Source organism: Ochlerotatus camptorhynchus, unplaced genomic scaffold, assembly GCF_037179485.1.
Source record: "Ochlerotatus camptorhynchus isolate MF236.1 unplaced genomic scaffold, CSIRO-AGI_Acam_v1.1 ptg000081l, whole genome shotgun sequence".
In the NCBI taxonomy this organism is placed as follows: domain Eukaryota; kingdom Metazoa; phylum Arthropoda; class Insecta; order Diptera; family Culicidae; genus Ochlerotatus; species Ochlerotatus camptorhynchus.
In genome coordinates, this window is record NW_027040571.1 from 803598 (window position 1) to 822896 (window position 19299).

Genomic DNA, 19299 nt, shown 5'->3' on the forward strand with positions numbered 1-19299 from the left:
GAATGAGTGATTCCCTGAGTGATTTCGCTTTGTGTCAAAAAACCACCAAAGAAGAACTAAAACAAATGGGTGCCTCTCTTTCGGCTCAAATGAACAAGCTGAAAGCCGATATTTCTGTTGACATCGAGCAGCTACGTGAGGAAAACAACAACACCTTTCGTAAACTGAATGTTTCCATTGAAAGGACCAAGTCGGATGCTGTGTCTGCAGTGGATCGGAATGTGCGTATGAACGACCTAATTGTCAGCGGTGTGCCGTTTACACCGAGAGAGGATCTATCTGCATATTTTTCGACGTGGTGTCAGTCTCTGGGATATGCGGAAAACTGTACACCCATGGTAGATATCAGGCGACTTACGAAAGGAACTCCAAAGGCAGGAGCCGCCAGTTTGCTGTTAATCCAGTTTGCCATAACGGTGCAGAGGAACGATTTTTTCGCACGCTATCTACGCTCTCGCAACCTATCGCTTTTGGAGATTGGATTTTCGGTGAGTCAGCGGATCTTCATCAACGAGAACCTTGGGCTCGCTACGAGGGGATTACGATCCAAAGCACTGGCGATGAAGAAAAACGGACAACTTTCGGGAGTCTTCACTAGCGATGGGATCGTCTTCGTCAAAACGTATGGAAGTGATCGTGCGGTTGCTGTAATGTCCGAGAGTGAACTGGAAGATATAATGCAACTTTGACCTATCCTTTCTTGCTATTGTTTACATCCTTGCCTCCGCTCATTTTTATCCCGTGTCTCCCCTCCTAAAAGTTAAAGTTTTTAGTTGAACTATAGTGCTGATGTTGTTGCTGTTGCTGTTGCTGCTGTTGGGCCCGAGGACTGGGCGGTACGAGAGATGGAATGGAGCGTTGCTGTATTGGTGAATAATGCTATTAATAATTATTTGCGTCACATCTTGTAAATGAAGTACAAAATTTGAAATGTTTGCTAACGTAGATTTTAGTTTAGTACTCAATTATCGTTTCCTCCTAATTGCTTCCGCGTTTTCTCATGCTTATGGCTGATAATTCCATCTATCACGTCTCAACGAACGTGTGTTTACCCGGAGTAGTACTGAAATCGGCATTGGTTCTAGGGAAGCTTTCAGTGTGTTGCATCAACAGCCAGAGTATTTGTGCTCGCAAGCTTAGTAAACTCGACGAATTACGCCAAATACTTTCTATAGCAAGAGTTGATGTTGTTTGTTTGACTGAGTCCTGGCTCAATGAGAGAATAGATAGCACCATTTTATCAATGCAAGGTTATAATCTCGTTAGACATGACAGAGTGGGACGACTAGGAGGGGGAGTTCTGATTTATATAAAAAAAGGAATCAAATTCAATGTTGTCGGGAAATCGGAAAATCGAGCTAATGTATCGCAGACCGAATACTTAACGCTGGAAATTTCAATACGAAATGATAAAATCCTCCTTGCTTGTTTCTATAATCCTCCTGAAGTTGATTGCACTGACGATATTGACAACATTTTACTGAATTTTGGAACTAATTACGGCCATACACTTTTACTTGGAGACTTCAATACAAACCTACTTAATATTAATGCTACCAGAACCTCTAGATTAATGTCAGTTTTTTCATCGTTCAATCTTTCTACTCTAGGAAATCAACCAACATTTTTCCATACGAATGGGTCTTCTCAGTTAGATTTAATGCTTTTTAATGATGAGTCCAAAGTTTTAAGATTTAATCAAATAGATGTCCCGATGTTTTCCAATCATGATCTTATATTTGCTTCGTTTGATTTTGACATGGAACAGTGCGATAACATAACTTCTTTTCGGGATTACAATTCCATGGATGTTGATGGGCTGTTGGATGCTTATAATGAACTCGAGTGGTTGAGTTTCTGTCAAACTGCCGATTCACACACTCTTTTAGAGTTTTTTAACACTGCTATGACAAATCTGTACGATGATTTCGTTCCTACTCGTGTTCTCAATTCAGATAAAAAAGAAAACTCCTGGTTTAACAGTTCAATAAGCAAAGCTATGGTTGATCGTGACTTGGCGTACAAAGCGTGGAAAAATTCAAAGCTCATTGATGATCACAATTTATTCAAACGACTACGCAATAAAGTCAACCAGCTCATTCATAATGCGAAAAAAAAACTATTTTACAGTGCATCTAGATCCCAAATTACCCGCCCAAGAATTATGGAAAAGATTAAAATCAATGGGTGTTGGTAAAACCAACTCTTGTCCGATCAACGGATTAAATTCCGATGAAATTAATGCAAGTTTCGCCAAGAACTTTAGCTGTTCTAGTAATTCGAATGAATATAATTTCCAAAGTCAAAATGAAGAACACATTCCTGAGAATGAATTCTACTTTGATATCGTCAGTGAGGTCGATGTAATTAATGCAATGTATCATGTAAAATCAAACGCAGTTGGACTAGATTTGCTTCCATTGAAATTTTTGAAAACTATTTGCCCTTTAGTTATAAAACCAATTACTCACATATTTAATTCCATCATCTTATCCAGCCGATTTCCCGATGGATGGAAAAAGTCAAAAATTATTCCCATAAAAAAGAAATCTTCCAGTGATGTCATAGACAACCTACGTCCGATAAGTATTCTAAGCGCTTTATCCAAAGTTTTTGAACGTTTGTTGAAGCTGCAAATTTGTCAATACGTCGATCACAATAATCTTCTCAATACCCATCAATCAGGATATCGTCCAAAACACAGTGCGAAAACTGCGATGTTAAAAGTTTTTGACGATATTGGTATTGTCTTGGATAATAACAAGCCGGTAGTTTTGATACTCCTGGATTATTCAAAAGCATTTGATACTATTTCCCATAAAATAATGTGCCGAAAACTTCGTCAAAATTTCAATTTCTCTAATCATGCGACAACTTTAATTCAGTCTTATTTGAAGGGTCGAATGCAAGCCGTTTGCAATAATGGAATACTTTCAGCCTTCATTCCTATTTCTTCGGGAATACCTCAGGGTTCTATTCTTGGCCCAATTTTGTTTTCCTTATACATAAAGGACTTGCCCGGTGTACTAAAGTATTGCAAAATTCATCTTTTTGCCGATGATGTCCAATTGTACTTTGATTGTTCAGGAACCTCTGCTTCTGATATCTCGGAAAAAATCAATGCAGATCTAGCCAGAGTTTACGAATGGTCTTCTAACAACATGATGTCTATTAATATTAAGAAAACACATGCTATTTTTATCAGTAACAGTAGAGGAAATTATGTTTTGAAACCCACTTTGGTATTTAACAACCAAAATATTGATTTTAAAGAGCATGCTACTAGCCTTGGAGTGACAATTCAAGAAAATTTCTCATTTGACAAATTTATCTTAAAACAGTGTGGCAAAATATTTGCTGGTTTGAAAACACTAAACCTAGCCTGCTCATTCCTTAGTGTGGACACCAAGATTAAATTGTTTAAAAGCTTGCTTTTTCCTCACTTCATTGCATGCAATTTTCTTTTGTTCAAAGTTTCGTCTTTCGCTCTGTCTAGACTACGAGTTGCACTTAATTCTTGCGTACGCTATGTTTTTAACTTAAATAGATTCTCAAGTGTTTCACACCTACAACATCAACTCATTGGTTGTCCCTTTGATAAATTCGGTCACATGAGAAGCTGCTTGTTTCTGTTCAGTCTTGCTGCCACAAAACAACCCGGCTTTCAGAAGCAATCGATCGAGGAAGTACAAACTGACGCGCTTCAACACATCAAGGTATGGAAAATCCTTTTTCGTTAGAGGCGTGATTCAATGGAATTTACTTCCCAACGATTTAACATTAGAAAAATCATTCTTAGCATTTAGGAGGAGATGTATTGAGTACTTTAACTAAACAAAAATGTTTGGTCAATTAATGAATGAGTCAATAATTTAACAAAATCAGTATGGATTAATATTAATTTGAATTAGTAATCGTGACGCCAATTCTACGTGGAAAAACATATGTAACAATTATAAAAAGACGAATGTCTTATGTTACAGATTAGTATTGAATAAATAATAATAATAATAATAATAAACTCATCTGCTCCCTTACCTTTGAAAGGAAATAAGATGAGTGCCTACCTTGCTTCATCGACCGAATAGCCTCAATCGAACTGAGACTATCCGAGAAGATGAAGTAATGGTCTATGGGCATGTCGGAAATCATCCCCAATGCGAAGTTGATGGCTGCTAGCTCAGCAACATAAACGGAACAAGGCTCCTGAAGTTTCCGAAAGGCGGTTGAGTATTCATTGAAGATGCCGAAGCCAGTGGATCCATCAATGCGTGATCCATCAGTGAAAAATCTTCTATTGCAATTGACTTGTTGGTACTTTTCAGCAAAAATGCGGGGAATTGAGATAGGTCGAAGTTGATCTGGAACTCCTTGAATAGCCTGTTTCATGGAGAGATCATACACACTTAGAAATAACTAATTTTACAAGTGACGGAATCCATCTTTGACATAAAAGATGAGACGTAAACAAACATGTCATATAATATTAAGTGCTCCGAGACTGAAAAGTTCGTTGCTCGACGAAAAGTACGTTTGATTAAGCTATATTTCACGTCTGTTATGACTCAAATTTATGTCAAAATTGACGCTCGTATATGTCAGTCTCAGAGCACCTAAATTTACATGAATTTTTCTTAGTGTGTAGTCAATGGGGGAACTGTAGTTAGTAAAGCATACACGAGAAGGGTTATAACAAGGAAGGCTAATATCCGATGACATGTAATTAAGATAGATTCGCACGAATCTAGACTGGATGCTCAATTCGAGCATTTCTTCGAAGTTTTCAATCACAAGGTTGTTACTGACACTACATTTAATCAATATTCTTAATGAGAGCTCCCAGAAACGGTTCTGCAGGGGTTTTACGCCCGCTAGGACCTCTAGGCTCATATTGTGTGTTGAATGCATACAGCCAAGGGCAATACGTAAACAGCGATATTGAATGCGTTCCAATTTAATTAGGTGGGTTTGCCCCGTAACGTGGGTAGATCACCTTTTCGTGGTACGTTACGGGATGTAAGATCTACCACCGATTCCTAGTCTTGTCTACTTCAGACTAGGGGAACAGGATTTTTCAGTAATCAAAGGAACACATCTTAGTCCTTGTTACTTTTTATGCCTTGTTGATAGTGACAAGTCCCCGGGTTGCCTTGACCGAGGATGATCTTGAAACAAGGAAAAAATGAGTTAGTCTTCACCTATGTGATTCCAAATCTTCTATTCATTGTTCTCTAGTTTGAAGTGGTTAAGACTAGGGTTCTGATGCATGGTCATTATCGGTGTCATTGCTTGTTTTTGTTGCTAAGAGATCCAATTTTGATTGACAAAGGAGCGCGCCTTTGGAGGGTGTTCCAACACTCCGAAGGGTATAAATAGCGGTACCTTTCAATTAGAGTCGGATCCTTGCGATAAATGCGAGAATGACAACTGTAAAAAAAAATCGAATGCTTCATCATTTCTCAATAGTGATGGAGTAATACGACATGCACTAAACTAAGGACACGGGATATACTACAATAGATCAAATTACTGGTCGCAGTGGTTTTATGTCCCGAACAGAGGAAAAAAAAAAAGAAAAAAAAGGGCAATACGTAAACAACGATATTGAATGCGTTCCAATTTAATTAGGTAGGTTTTTCTTGCCGAGAGAAAGCAAAAAGAGCCATACTCAAGAACTGAAAGAATAGTCGTTTTATATAGTTTAATGAGGTCTTCCGGGTGAGCACCCCACCATGTCCCGGAAATTGATCGTAGAAAGTTGATCCTTTGTTGACACTTTTGTTTCAAATACGTAATGTGGGTACCCCAATGTAGGGATTATTGACTACATAGTAGTCAATAATCCCTACACCCAAGTGCATTTTGAATCAAACCAGACTCCAAGGTATTTGAAGGTTAAAGATTGGGTAATGTCTCTGCCCAAAAGATTTAGATGCAGTTGGGCTGGAAACCGCTTTCTTGTAAACACTACCAATTCAGTTTTTTTGCGGTGAAAACTCGATCCCTAAATTTCTTGCCCAGAGAGACAGATTATTTAGGGAATTTTGCACTGGTCTTTGCAAGATTTCTGCACGTGGACCTCTCGTGGAAACCACGGCATCGTCTGCAAGCTGTCTAAGCGTGCATAGATTATCTAAGCAGTTATCAATATCTTTGACATAGAAATTATAAAGTAAGGGACTTAAACATGAACCTTGGGGTAAGCCCATGTAGCTAATTCTAGAAGTTGTCAGTTGACCTAGATTGAAGGTCATTTGTTTTTCTGACAGCAAATTATACAAAAAATTATTCAAAATACCGGGTAATCCACTACTGTGCAAATTGTCTGACAGTATGTCTATGGAAACCGAATCAAATGCGCCCTTAATATCCAAAAAGACTGAAGCCAATTGCTCCTTGTGCGCAAAGGCCAGTTGAATATCAGATGAAAGCATCGCTAGACAATCGTTTGTTCCTTTACTCTTCCGGAAACCAAATTGCGTATTTGAAAGTAGCTTGTTTGATTCGACCCAATGGTCAAGTCTTATTAGGATATTTTTTTCTAATAATTTCCTCAGGCATGATAACATAGAGATCGGACGGTAAGAATTGTGATCAGATGCTGGTTTCCCAGGCTTTTGAATAGCTATTACTTTATCCTGTCTCCATGCTGGTGGAACTATATTGAGTTCCATAAATGAATTATATAGGTTAAGTAATCGTCTTTTAGCGATATCGGGGAGGTTTTTTAGAAGGTCGAATTTGATCATATCGCTTCCCGGAGCAGAGTTATTCGATGAAAGAAGTGCCATTGAAAATTCCAGTATTGTGAATGGTTCATCCAGAGAACCGTTACTTCGGACTGTATCCCGTAAAGTTGGTTGTGCTGGAACAGAATCTGGACAAACATTTTTAGCGAAGTCGAATATCCATTAAGAGGAGTATTCTTCACTCTCATTGGAAGATGAGCGGTTTCGCATATATAGCGAGCCTTTTTCCAAAGCGTTGTGAGGTTTCTCTAGAAAGTCCCTCGATAAAAGTACGCCAGTAATTTCGTTTCTTTGCTTTTAGTAAGTTTTTAAGCTTTTTTTCAAGCTTTAGATACTTTTCAAAAAGCTCAGATCTTTCATGTCTACGATAATCTTTAAAGGCATCGGATTTCTCAAGATACAACTTTGTGCATTCGTCATCCCATCCAGGGGTGGCGGGTCTTCTTTTGAGGGATGCACTTGGAACACGTCGTTTCTGAGCATCTAATGCGCTTTTGTAGATTAGCTCGGTAAAGAAACGATACTATTCCAGTGGTGGTAGAGGATCGGTAGAATCAATTCCAAGAATTACCACCGATACAAATTTTGCCAATCAATGTTCCTCGTGAGGTCAAAAGGAACTTGAATTGACTGATCTGTTTTTAGACGACCACTTTTGATTGAAATAATAATTGGCAAGTGATCACTACCATGGGTATCATTGATAACCTTCCACAGACAATCTAATGATAGTGAGTTAGAGCACAAAGAAATGTCAAGACGGCTCTCTCGAGCAGGAGGGTTTGCTATACGTGTTGCTTCACCAGTGTTCAAGATAGTCAAGTTGAAATCGTCGCACAAATCATAGAAAATACCCGCTCTATTGTCATCGTATGATTCGCCCCAACCAGTACCGTGTGAGTTCATATCGCCCAGTATTAGAACTGGAGATGGAAGGATATTAACTGAACTCCAAAGCTGACGGCGGTTTATGGAAGTCCTTGGAGGGACATATACAGAAGCTATGCAAAGATCTTTGTTCTTCACATTTATTTGGCAAGCGACAATTTCAAGGCCTGAAATTATTGGGATTGAGATTTTATAGTAGGAGTAGCATTTTTTGATCCCCAAAAGTACGCCACCATATGAATCATCTCGGTCCAGGCGGATAATGTTAAAATCGTGGAAGTTTAGTTCATCTTCAGAAGAAAACCAAGTTTCACAGAGTGCAAATATATCACAATCAGAATTGTGAATCAAATACTTGAACGAGTCTAATTTAGGTATTAAACTACGACAGTTCCATTGTAATAAAGTGATCATATCTTGATCCTCACTCGACGAATTATCCATCGAAAGATATGAATTCACCAATGAGGGGCCATGATGCAGTCAATTGCTTGAAGCAGTTTCCGACTATAGGAACAAGCAGGTCAATAAGCCCTCGAAGTGGCGATTCGTCGAGAAAGCCGAGGGCATTCAAAATGTTATCCACAATGTCCTTAAATTTAATCTTTCCTCGCTTGGACGGGAGAGTTTTCTTTGAATTGCGAGTAGAATTGGTGTTTATTTTTGGTAATCTCTTACGATTACCTTAATTAGGTAACGGCGGGGTGGAAAAGCTGCAGCAAGGATCAGATGGAGCAGCAATTACCGATTTGTTCGGCTTTTTCAATGAATCCCCGCTACCTTCAGATTTTTGCATGCTTTTGAAAGTGGTTTTATTTTTTTCCGGCGCACTCCCGGGGAGCTAGTCGGCTTCCTTTTACCGGGCGCGTGTACCTCCAGAGACTCACTCTCATCTGCTATGTCAGAGTCCAGTTCATAGGAAGACAAAATCTCAAAAGTGTTTTCATTTTGAGCGGCTGATGCCAACGAAGCAGAGGTTCCATTTTGCAACTTAACCATTTCTAGCTGATTTATTGTCAAGATTAAATTTGTATGCACCTTCCCGACAATTACGCAATCGACACTTGTTCGCAGTAGATTGCCATCGGACCAATTACGCTAAATTTGGAGGTAAATCAGATGATGACTGTTAATAATCATCATTGTGCAATGATTGACCTACACACTTAGAAATTATCGCCGACTTCGGTAATTTTTACCGAAATCTGAACAGCTGAACTTTTCGGTAAAATTTATGCAATTCAATTCAATTGCTTTCAGCTACTTTGAAACTAAATCTCCACTAAAACGACAAGATTTGATCATTTAAACAAGGTTGAACATGTTGTGATATTATTTTCAAATTCAATAGCCTTTAAAATGAATGTCAAAGTTTTACCGAACGTTCAGCTGTTCTGATTTCGGTAAAATTTACCGAACACGGAAACAAAATCTTAGTGTGTAAATATGCTCTCAACAGAATTAAAAATATATTTCAGAACCCTGCGAAGTCATAGAACATAGGTCCTAATGTTAATATGTAGTCTACAATTTGATTGATTGACGAATAAATAAATAAATTTTAGGAACACTACCCTAACTATAGGTGCAAAGGAGTGAAAATTTTAAGGAAAATTAATTATTTTCCATCACTTTCGGGCATATTTTATGTTTGAAATATGCAAATATGCTTTTTTTAGGAGAGCTACTGATGAAAAATAATCTTATCCGGGTTCTCCTCACTATTTCGGCACAACCTCCGTACCGCAACTATAAGTACACCACTATTACAGGAACACGTACCCTAACGAAAAATCGAACTTTAATTTTTTTCGAATGTCGCCATTTTGGCAGTTTTGCAAAAACATCGCCTGCATCTATGTGGTTGCAGGGCTGCCAACAGCGGAAAAAAAATATATTTTGGACTGAAAATTTTCGAAAATTCATCTGAATTGTTGGTTAATAACATACTGTATGCCTAAAGTGATTGCATTTATTCTAATGTTCTTGAACAAATTCACATAAAATACTCTTTTTTTTAGAGATCCCAACAGGTCCCCACCTTAAGTTTCTAGATTTGAATACCAAAAATTGCAAAATAAAACCAATATTTAGGCTTTGATTGGTTTTTGTTTTATTTAACACCAGTCATTCAAAATAGATCAGATGATTAAATTACTCCCAATGAGCTTATTTGAGCGTGTCACACGATATGTATAGGAATTAATATAACTGTAGGTTGAGGAATTTGGCTCTCCTCAATTCTAGTCGGGGGACGTCATAAGCCAAGAAGAAGAGGATGATTTTTAAAACTTCAACTTTTTAGAGAGTTCAACCAAACTTCACCCCATCCCTTTATATTTTTTACCTCCAATCTCTTCCAGATGAATGTTCAACCGACAAAGTACACCGGCCTGGTGGCCGACCTGATGCCGAACATCCGGCTGATGCAAGGTTTCGGTCACTTTCTGTTCCGCTATGTGACCGGACCGATTTTCATTCGCAAGATTTACTCTTGGTGGAATCTGGTGATGATCCTGTTGCAATTTGTCGCCATCATGGGCAACCTGGTGATGAACACGGGCGACGTTAACGAGCTGACAGCCAACACCATAACGACGCTGTTTTTCACCCACTCGGTGACCAAGTTCATCTACTTTGCCGTCAACTCGGAAAACTTTTACCGAACGCTGGGAATCTGGAACCAACCGAATGTTCATACGCTATTCGCCGAGTCGGACGCCCGGTATCATTCGATTGCCCTGGCCAAGATGCGAAAACTGCTGGTCATGGTGATGGCAACATCGTTGCTTTCGGTTGTCGGTAGGTGTCCAGAAGCCAAACTGGATATGGAGGCACGCGGGTTGATTAATTACGGTTTAACTTTTTTTATTTTTTTTTTCTTTTTCTTACCCAAACGTGCAGCGTGGATAACTATAACCTTCTTTGGCGAAAGCGTGAAGAACGTGATGGATAAGGATACCAATGAAACCTACCAGGTGGAAATTCCACGGCTACCAATCAAGGCGTTGTACCCATGGGATGCCATGAGCGGAGTGGCGTACGTTTTCTCCTTCATTTATCAGGTAGGTTTGACCGAACGGAAACTTTTACAATAAGCCAAAGCAGACATGAAATTACTGGAAATTGAAAAAGTTTTCCGGTAGATTCAAGTGTATCATATATATGGGTCCGGGAATTTAAACGTCACATTGCCTTATCATAGAGCGTGGTTCTGAAAATTTCATCTTGAAAATGTCAAAAAAGCTTGAGACACATCTAAATAGTCGACAGCACACGTAGAAGTATTTGACCCAGAAAGTTGGCCAAAACTACAAATCATTGATTTTTTTTTTGTTGAAATTAATTCAATGTTTGCTAGTAATGTGTTTTTTTTTTGTGTGTTTTCCGTGACAATAGAGGTGTCTTTATTATGTATTTATAGATGAAAGTATTTGAATAACATTCTTTTTACCTTTTACATGCTTACCCATGTCAAATTATAGGGGAAATAGACCTATGGATTTAAGATTGGGCCCATCGCTAAAAATCTGCTATTTATCAATTTTATCGTCATTAAGACGGTACTAATGGAAATTTTTGGTCGTTATTGAAAATTTAGTTGATTGTTAAATTTATGTATGGGACCAAATTAGGGCATTTAGACCGACACTACATCCATTTCTCTTACCTATTTATTTTATTTTTTATTCTCTTGCTCCGAATTACTGAGAAAAAAAAAACAATAAAAAAGCTCAATGCTGCTAATAATGACAATTGGGTAGATTTGTTAAAGCGTGAGTCAGGTCCAGAATAGTAATTATATGATGACTACAATATGTAGTTTCTTAAACGAGAAAAATCATGAGATTCACACATTACGGATTTCGGAGTTTTGGCCAACTTTTTGGGTCTAATACTCCTATGTGCGACGACTTGAAAACCATTAAAATCACACTTTCTCTAATTAAAAAACTTAATTAAAGAACAAAACAGTATAGCTGGAACACCCGCCAAATGAAAGCTTCGATGCACCCTATAATATGAGCCTATGGTTTACTGAAAGCAAGGTCTTTGTGAATCACGTAAGTCCAAATTTATGGCCAAAACATGAATGGAATATCTCAGAGGTATAGTGAGGTATAATTGTCTCTTCTACGTTTACCTGCACCTCTGGAGTACCTCATGGAAGTAACCTGGGTCCACTTTTGTCCACACTTGTTGTATTAGAAAAAAAATTGTGTGTAAGTTGGAAGACAAATGGCGTATAAGACATACCTATGTAGTGCGGTTTATGAACACGGTTTGCCAAGTACGTGTAACGCTTGTAGTGGTCTTGATTCCACTGCATTATGAAATCATGAATTTCCATGACAAAATCATGAATTATCGTTACGATTTCATGGAATGGCAAGTTTTTTCATTTCATGAATTTTTATTCATGAAAATGGAATCGGATTTGTTTCCGTGTACCTAAAGCTACAACAAATTTAACAGCACTTTTCAGTGCTCAACCTGTAAAATGTCTACCTTGTTCAACTCTTATTCCTCTTCGATCCTTGTTTGAACCCTATACGAGGTTATCCTTCTTGGATATCGATTTGGAAAATTCCTCTCCGATCCTTCAGATTCTTACAATTATGTGCTTGGAAGTCGATTTAGATAAAAATTTACTGCCTCCATGGCGCCTAAGCGCAAAAGAAGAGGGCAAACTCTTGATCCCCCTTCTGATGAAATTAATTTGAGCAATCGATTTGATTTGCTCACGGATGATGAGAATGATCCATCATCCAGGAAAAATTCTAATAAACTTTCCCGGCTTAATATCTAGAAGGAAAAGATTTCCGCTATTGTGATAACCACTTCCAATTTCCATGCTCTTCGCATGGAACTTTTGAACTTCGTGAAAGTTAAGTTTTCACTACAAATTGGACGTCGGGGTGAATGCCGTGTATTGGCTGAAACCTTGGACGGATTTAAATGTCTTCTCAAATATCTTACTGAGGAGCAGCACAAATTTTCTTCTTACGCTTAGCTTAGCTTAGCTTAGTCTGACTGCACGTATCGATAGTTGCACTCCGTGATTGATCTGAACCAGTGAAATTGTACAAAGAATCAACTGAATGGGGCTTGGTAGTAACCTGCCATTCTCAGTGTACATGTTCCAGTGACTCCTACCTTTAAAGATCAATAACGTCACCGGCCACGTCCTTGCAATCAGGTGGGAGAGGGAAGGAATGTTAGTGTGTGACTTTTGTTGTTTTGGGACCGTGTTTACCTCTGCATCCCACAAAAGTCACAGGAAGGAGGTTTTGTTAGTGGGTTAGGTTCGTTGGATCAGGATTCACCTTGATAAGTGATGCGATCTTTTGTTTTGTGTAGTTATTTATAAGTGTTTTCGATTTATGCTCTAAACAGCCGGCTGTCTAGAGATGTAGATCATTATTAGATGTGTGTATACCGATTTAAACCAACAATAAGGATACTGTTGGGGCCCCTCACAAAGTGTGATGATGGTTTATTTTATTTTATCAATGACCAAAATAATTAATTATAAGCGGTTTGAACCGATTTAAACCAACAGCAAGGATGCTGTTGGGGCCACTCACAAAGTGTGATGGTGGTTTACTTGATTGAATATAAAATAATTATTAGAACCGATTTGACCCGATTTAGACCAACGGCAAGGATACTGTTGGGGCCACTCACAAAGTGTGATGGTGGTTTATTTAGTTCGGAAGAAAATGAATATGTATACTTCTTTTTTTTTTTATATATATAATAGAACGAATTTGTACTGATTCAAACCAAAAGCAAGGGTTCTATTGGGGCAACTCACAAAGTGCGATGGTGGTTTATACTATAAGGGCATAAAACAAAATCAAGAGCCATTTCGGTTTCCATAGCTTCCTAGACACTCGGCCGCAAAATAATCTTATCCGACGGAAACGTCTCGATCATCGCTGCACAATGGTTTATTATAGCATTTATAAAGTAAATTTGAATACCTTATTGTTTATTTATTATCCATTTTGACTTGACTTGGTACCGTTCAGTTTTATGATGACAAAGTTGCCTGGAGAAAAGTGACAGTTCAAAATGTTTCGGAAGGGAGTCAGCTAGTGTCGTCCAAGTTCAAGTGCGGAAAAAATGCCATTTAAAGTGGTACAAACAATTGAAAGATGCGAAACATGCCTAACCGTAATTCTTTCTGGTTGGAAAGAAGCTGGAATCCTACACTGGCCGGAAAAAAACGCGGTAGCGAAACTCTCTCAAGACGAGTTCTCCATGCCAAACCCAATGTGGGAACGTATCAATTGAGTGAAAAAAAGAGAGTTCAAGACTCGCTTGGAGGCTGAAGCAGAATTGGAACAGATGTAGCCAGTTTCGGATACGGAGGCGAACGAAGGGAATAATCCACCACCGTCAAAGAAAGTTTGCCCCGAAGTCTACAAGTCCCCCAGTCGGAAGGGAAACACAATAAGAGACTTTAACGAAGTTTTCCTTATTCCTGGGCAGGAGGTTGACACCTGTGAAGCTGACTGTAAAATCCAGAATAAGATGAGATTATAATATATGCGACACAAATTCACTTTTTAATAGGGGAACATGTGATGTGAATAGAACCCACCATCAGTGCAAGGATTACATATGACTGCAGATACTTCACTGGTTGTAAAGTTCTGCCTGATGGTTTGTTGCAGCTGGGTGAATCAACTTCATTGAAGACCTTTGGAAGACAAACGACAAGATGTACGTCTATCAACACGTGACAAGGGACTGGCAAATCCACGAACACTTGTCCAGTCTACAAATCCATTGAAACCCTTAGGCTGCCCCCCCCCCCCCCCCCCAAACCCAACATATAATAATGTTTGATTGATGAAACGTATTCAAAAAAGGGATATTTAGAGAGAACAATCTTCAACTGGAACGTACTCACCAAATCAATACATCCGGGAGCGCATTCTCGATGCTTAATTTTCTCTAGTCATTTTTAAACAATTCCTCCTCCAGCGAATCCAAACACACAATAACTAAATATCACTTTTCTTCTTCATGTCACTCTGTGCACAAAAGCAATGCACACCGCAAAAACCTAATAATAGATCAGCGCGGTCGAGTCACACTGTCAACAAAGGGAGCGAGAGCACACCAGGCACCAAAGCAACAGGGGAAAAACATCAGCACAAATCATTCTAAATAGAATTATCGCGTCCGGGACATAAAACTATTCAAATGCGAGCACCGAAAAACTACACGGCAGCACAAAGATAGCCCGAGCTCTAAAAAAAAAGCACGCAGCGGAGCAAAAACACACAACCGTTCTCGGACGCTTCTGAAAGCGGACCTTCCAGCACAAATTTTCTTCTTACGACACCAAAACTTAACGTGTGTTCAAGGTTGTCATGAAAGGACTGCCCAGTGGTGAATCCCTGGATCAGATCAAAGATGAACTGCAAAATTACTTGAAGTTGTGCCACTCCAAGTAATCAAAATGAAAATGAAATCCCGTCCGTTTTATTTAGTTGTTTAGTTAACTAGACTTGAATAGTTAACTAAACAACCTTAAAGCTAGCCTTATACTCCATGCCCGAGTGAAGTGGGAACACTTCAGGAAGACTGGAGGAAATTTCCAAAACCTCACTCAGTGCCGTAAGTGCCAGGGATGGGGTCACAAAACTAAAAATTGCTACATGCCAGCTAAATGCATGAATTGTGGTGATTTCTCTCACGCAAAGGACGACTGTCCTGTGAAGGAAGATCCTAAGAAATTTAAATGTTCAAATTGTGGTGAAAACCACAAATCCAATTTTTGGGAATGTAAGACTTGCAAGCGATCCTACAATCTCGTTCTAACCGACAGGTAGGAAACGCTCCACGTTTCCGATCAGGTACAAATTCCTCTGCTGTTAACAACGGTAAGCGAGGAACAAATTCTACATTCGTACCCGTAGGTACAAATATCACCCCTGCTTGAAATTTGTCATCTGTACCTAACAATGTTAACAATGTTCAGCGAGTTAATGGAGCTACCTATGCTGCTATTGCAACAAGGTAGAAATGAAAATACTAACCAACGTAATTCTAACGAAAATTTTGACAATTTTGACTTAGGAAGTATTACTGCACCTAAAATGGAATTTTTACAGAAATCATTAATTGACATGATTTCTGATATGCTTAAATCTAACTCCATGTTTGATGCTATTCAAACTGGGGTAAAATTTGCAAATAATATTGTCATGACTTTAAAATTCAGTAATGGATTTTAAAGCATTAAATATTTTAAATTGGAATGCTCGATCTATTCAAGATAATGAAGACGAGCTATTTAAATTTTTGGTTTATAGAAATGATCGTCTTGATGGACCCTGTGGTGGCGTGGCCATCATTGTTCATAGAGGAATCAAACATAAAATTCTTTCTTCATTTGAAACCAAAGTTTTTGAAGCTTTGGGAGTTTCCGTTGAAACAAAATTTGGACAACTTACGTTTATAGCTGCCTATTTGCCATTACAATGCGTAGGCCAGCAAAAGAGTTTTCTCAAAGGTGACCTTCTGAAACTTACCCGTCAAAGGTCTTAATTCTTCATTATTGGTGATTTCAATGCAAAACACCGCTCATGGAATAATGCTCAAAGCAATTCCAATGGTAATATTCTGTTTGATGATTTTTCTATTTCTTTCTATTCAATATCCAAACAGCCAAACATGTTTTTTTTTTAAAAGAAATCCCTCAACTTTTGATATGGGGTTAGCTGATTCATGTCAATTTTGTAGCCAATTGGTTACCCATGCTACCCATTATGCTCTTGAATCTCTGCTGCCTCAGTACCAATATGCGAGGTTAAATTCGATTCAATAATAGACGACGATTTTCAGCTCTTGATCCGTCTGAAAAATGTCCGTATGAGACAATATCAAAGAACACGCGATCCTGTCATGAAATTTATCTGGAACTGCGCCCAATAGAAAAATACTGGGCTATAATAAAGGAGCACCTTCTGAAACGACCTAAAGTGGAGAAGAATGTAGAAGAAATGAAGAAAGCATGGGTTAATATGCAAAAAACTGTCGATTCTGAGGTCGTGCAGAGCCTTCCCAAGTAACCAAAAGTTCCGCATTCAACGATGAAAATCACTTTCAAGTTCCATAACGTTCAAATAATGTTCTGGCAGAACATTCAAGTTCCATAAAGTTTAAATATAGTTCCGACAGAACTGTCAAGTTCCATAAAGTTCAAATAAAGTCCCGACAGAACTTTCAAGTTTCATAAAGTTCAAATAATGTTCTGACAGAAATTTCAAGTTCCATAAAGTTCAAATAAAGTTCCGACAGAACTTTCAAGTTCCATAAAGTTTGAATAAAGTTCTGAGTTCTGTGTTTCGTATTAAAGTCAGTCAGCTGGCACTGAAAATTCCAACAGTAGGCGGGACAACAGCTCTCATTAATATATCTAAGATGCAGTGCTGTAAATTCTCAAAATCATTTGAACATTTTTGATGAAAATGAGAAAAGTTGTTATTCGCTACCAAAGGAGACCTCCTTTGAATGGGTGATATCAGTTGCTTAGTCATATGACAAAGGCATGGATCATTCTCATTTGAGAAACGCTATATATTAGGGTGTCCCAAAATTGCACTATGTCTGGAAATCTGGGGGCTCACCCTCCAAATGATAGCTAAGGGTGTTAAAAACAAACTTTTGTATGGTGGCAACTCTGGAAAATGTTGTTTAGAGGTCGCCCCGACGATATTTTTGAAAAAAGTCCATTGTTGGATTTCATGCTTGAATCGAAAGTACCTGATGACGGCCAACTCCGACGGCAAACGGTTTCTGGGCAAATGCTTCCTCGCAATACCGGTGATGAGATCCGACTTGAGCTTGGATTTTGGTGACATGCTGTAACTAACAAATTGGACACAGAACATGCCGTTGCAATTTTTTCTCTTATAGTTTTGACCCTTAGGAATCTGCGAAAAATATAAAAGGGTGAGATTTCACTGAAATTTAAAGATCTAAAATATTTATTGGATAATAGTTATGAAAAATGGACTTTTTTTTCAAAAACATCGTCGGGGCGACCTCTAAACAACATTTTCCAGAGTTGCCAAATTTACAACACTGCTCAGATGACGTAGCGGTTCATGCCGGGGCTTTCACGCAGAAGGACTGGGTTTAATTCATCAAACAGCTCCAATTCTACTACTAATGCTGATAAACCAATACACGTTCATACCTGCCTTTAGAAATAACTTTCATAAAAGTGCGAACTAAATATGTAGAGGACAAAAACCTTTTCTAATTTATTTTCCAAAAGTTCCGTTCAAGCTCCGCCAGAAGCTGCTTAGAATGCTCTTCAATTATGGTACCGGAACTTTCAAGTTCTTATAAAGACTTAAAAATGAGGCTGCTTAGAATTCTATAGACCACCTTCAACCAAGCTGCTTAAGCCACAAATAGCCTTTTATCAGAACTTTTGGTTACCTGGGTTATGGCTGGGCTTTAGGTTTAATTTACTTTGAAGCTTTTTGGAAAATTTCAAAAGCAGTTATTTCCCGACGCATTATTTCAGATTGCAAAAAGCTCGCACTATTCGATTTCTTTTGATATTTTAAACAAAATGACGCGAGATTTTTGCAATCTAAAATAATGCGTCGAAAAAATCTGCTTTTGAATTTTTAAAACATGCATCAAAGTACACGGTGAATGAGAACGACCCAAATTTGAGTTTAGTTCACTCAAAATCGCCAAAAGTGCAGGAACTCAGCGATGAGTAAATTTGTCTCATGGTTTCCTGAGGAAAACTTAAAAAATCTGCCGGAAAATGAGGAAATTGACGAAAATTTTATTCAGTCTCGGAGTAGTACCAATAGCCTGAGTAAATCAAATTTTTACTTTTCTCAAATTCGGGAATTTTTCCCTGTAAAATCCTGGAAAAACCTGGGAGAACATGAGACAAATTTTACTCATCGCTAAGTTCCTGCACTTTTGGCGATTGTGAGTGAACTAAACTCAAATTTGGGTCGTTCTCATTCGCCGTGTAAATTGAACCTTAAGGGGAAGTTTACCGGCCCAAAAATAAAAAAAATATTTTCTGTACGTTTTTATTTTCTTAAAACATTGGGAAAAATTATCAAAAATCCAAGAAAATCAGTTTCTTCCTTAGGTTTTTGTCACAAATAACATGTAAAATTATTTTTTCTATCTCATCATGAAAAAAATTGGACTTTCAGAAAAACCGAAAAGTCGATGTTTTGTGGTTTTTTGAGTCCTACTTTTTGCCATAATGACTTATAAAAAATGTTTTTGCACGTGAATTTTCTTTGAAAAATTAGAAGAATGCTATTTTGTTAGATGGTTGGTACTTTTTTTTCAATATTTTTAGAAAAATCAAAACGTAATTATTTTTTTCGGAGCGGTGCACTTCTTCTTAAGGGCAAGGTTTGTACATTCGTATATAAAGGTGAAATAAATTAAATGAATGATGCCAAAACAAACTCTATTTTATTGCTTCTTTTTACTACCTTAAAATTTGGTGATAATCGGAGAAAAAATCGACCAAAAAAATTGCTACCGGATGTTGCATGGCGCCTACAATGAATGGGTTCCCAAGCCGTCGTTTACGTTACTTACATTTTCTTACAAATGACAAAAAAAAATTACCGTTTCTATTTTT

At 38.1% G+C, this 19299-nt stretch overlaps 1 protein-coding gene across 1 annotated transcript in view; it reads left to right on the forward strand.

Annotated features, from left to right (window-relative positions):
• The first annotated feature begins 10000 nt into the window (after positions 1-10000).
• The window catches only part of Orco (odorant receptor co-receptor), a 47529-nt gene continuing 38230 nt past the window's right edge, over positions 10001-19299 (forward strand). The window contains exons 1-2 of the mRNA XM_065217896.1: positions 10001-10439; positions 10542-10702. Coding sequence (XP_065073968.1) covers positions 10001-10439; positions 10542-10702 — 600 coding nt within the window. The remainder of the gene's footprint in view (positions 10440-10541; positions 10703-19299) is intronic.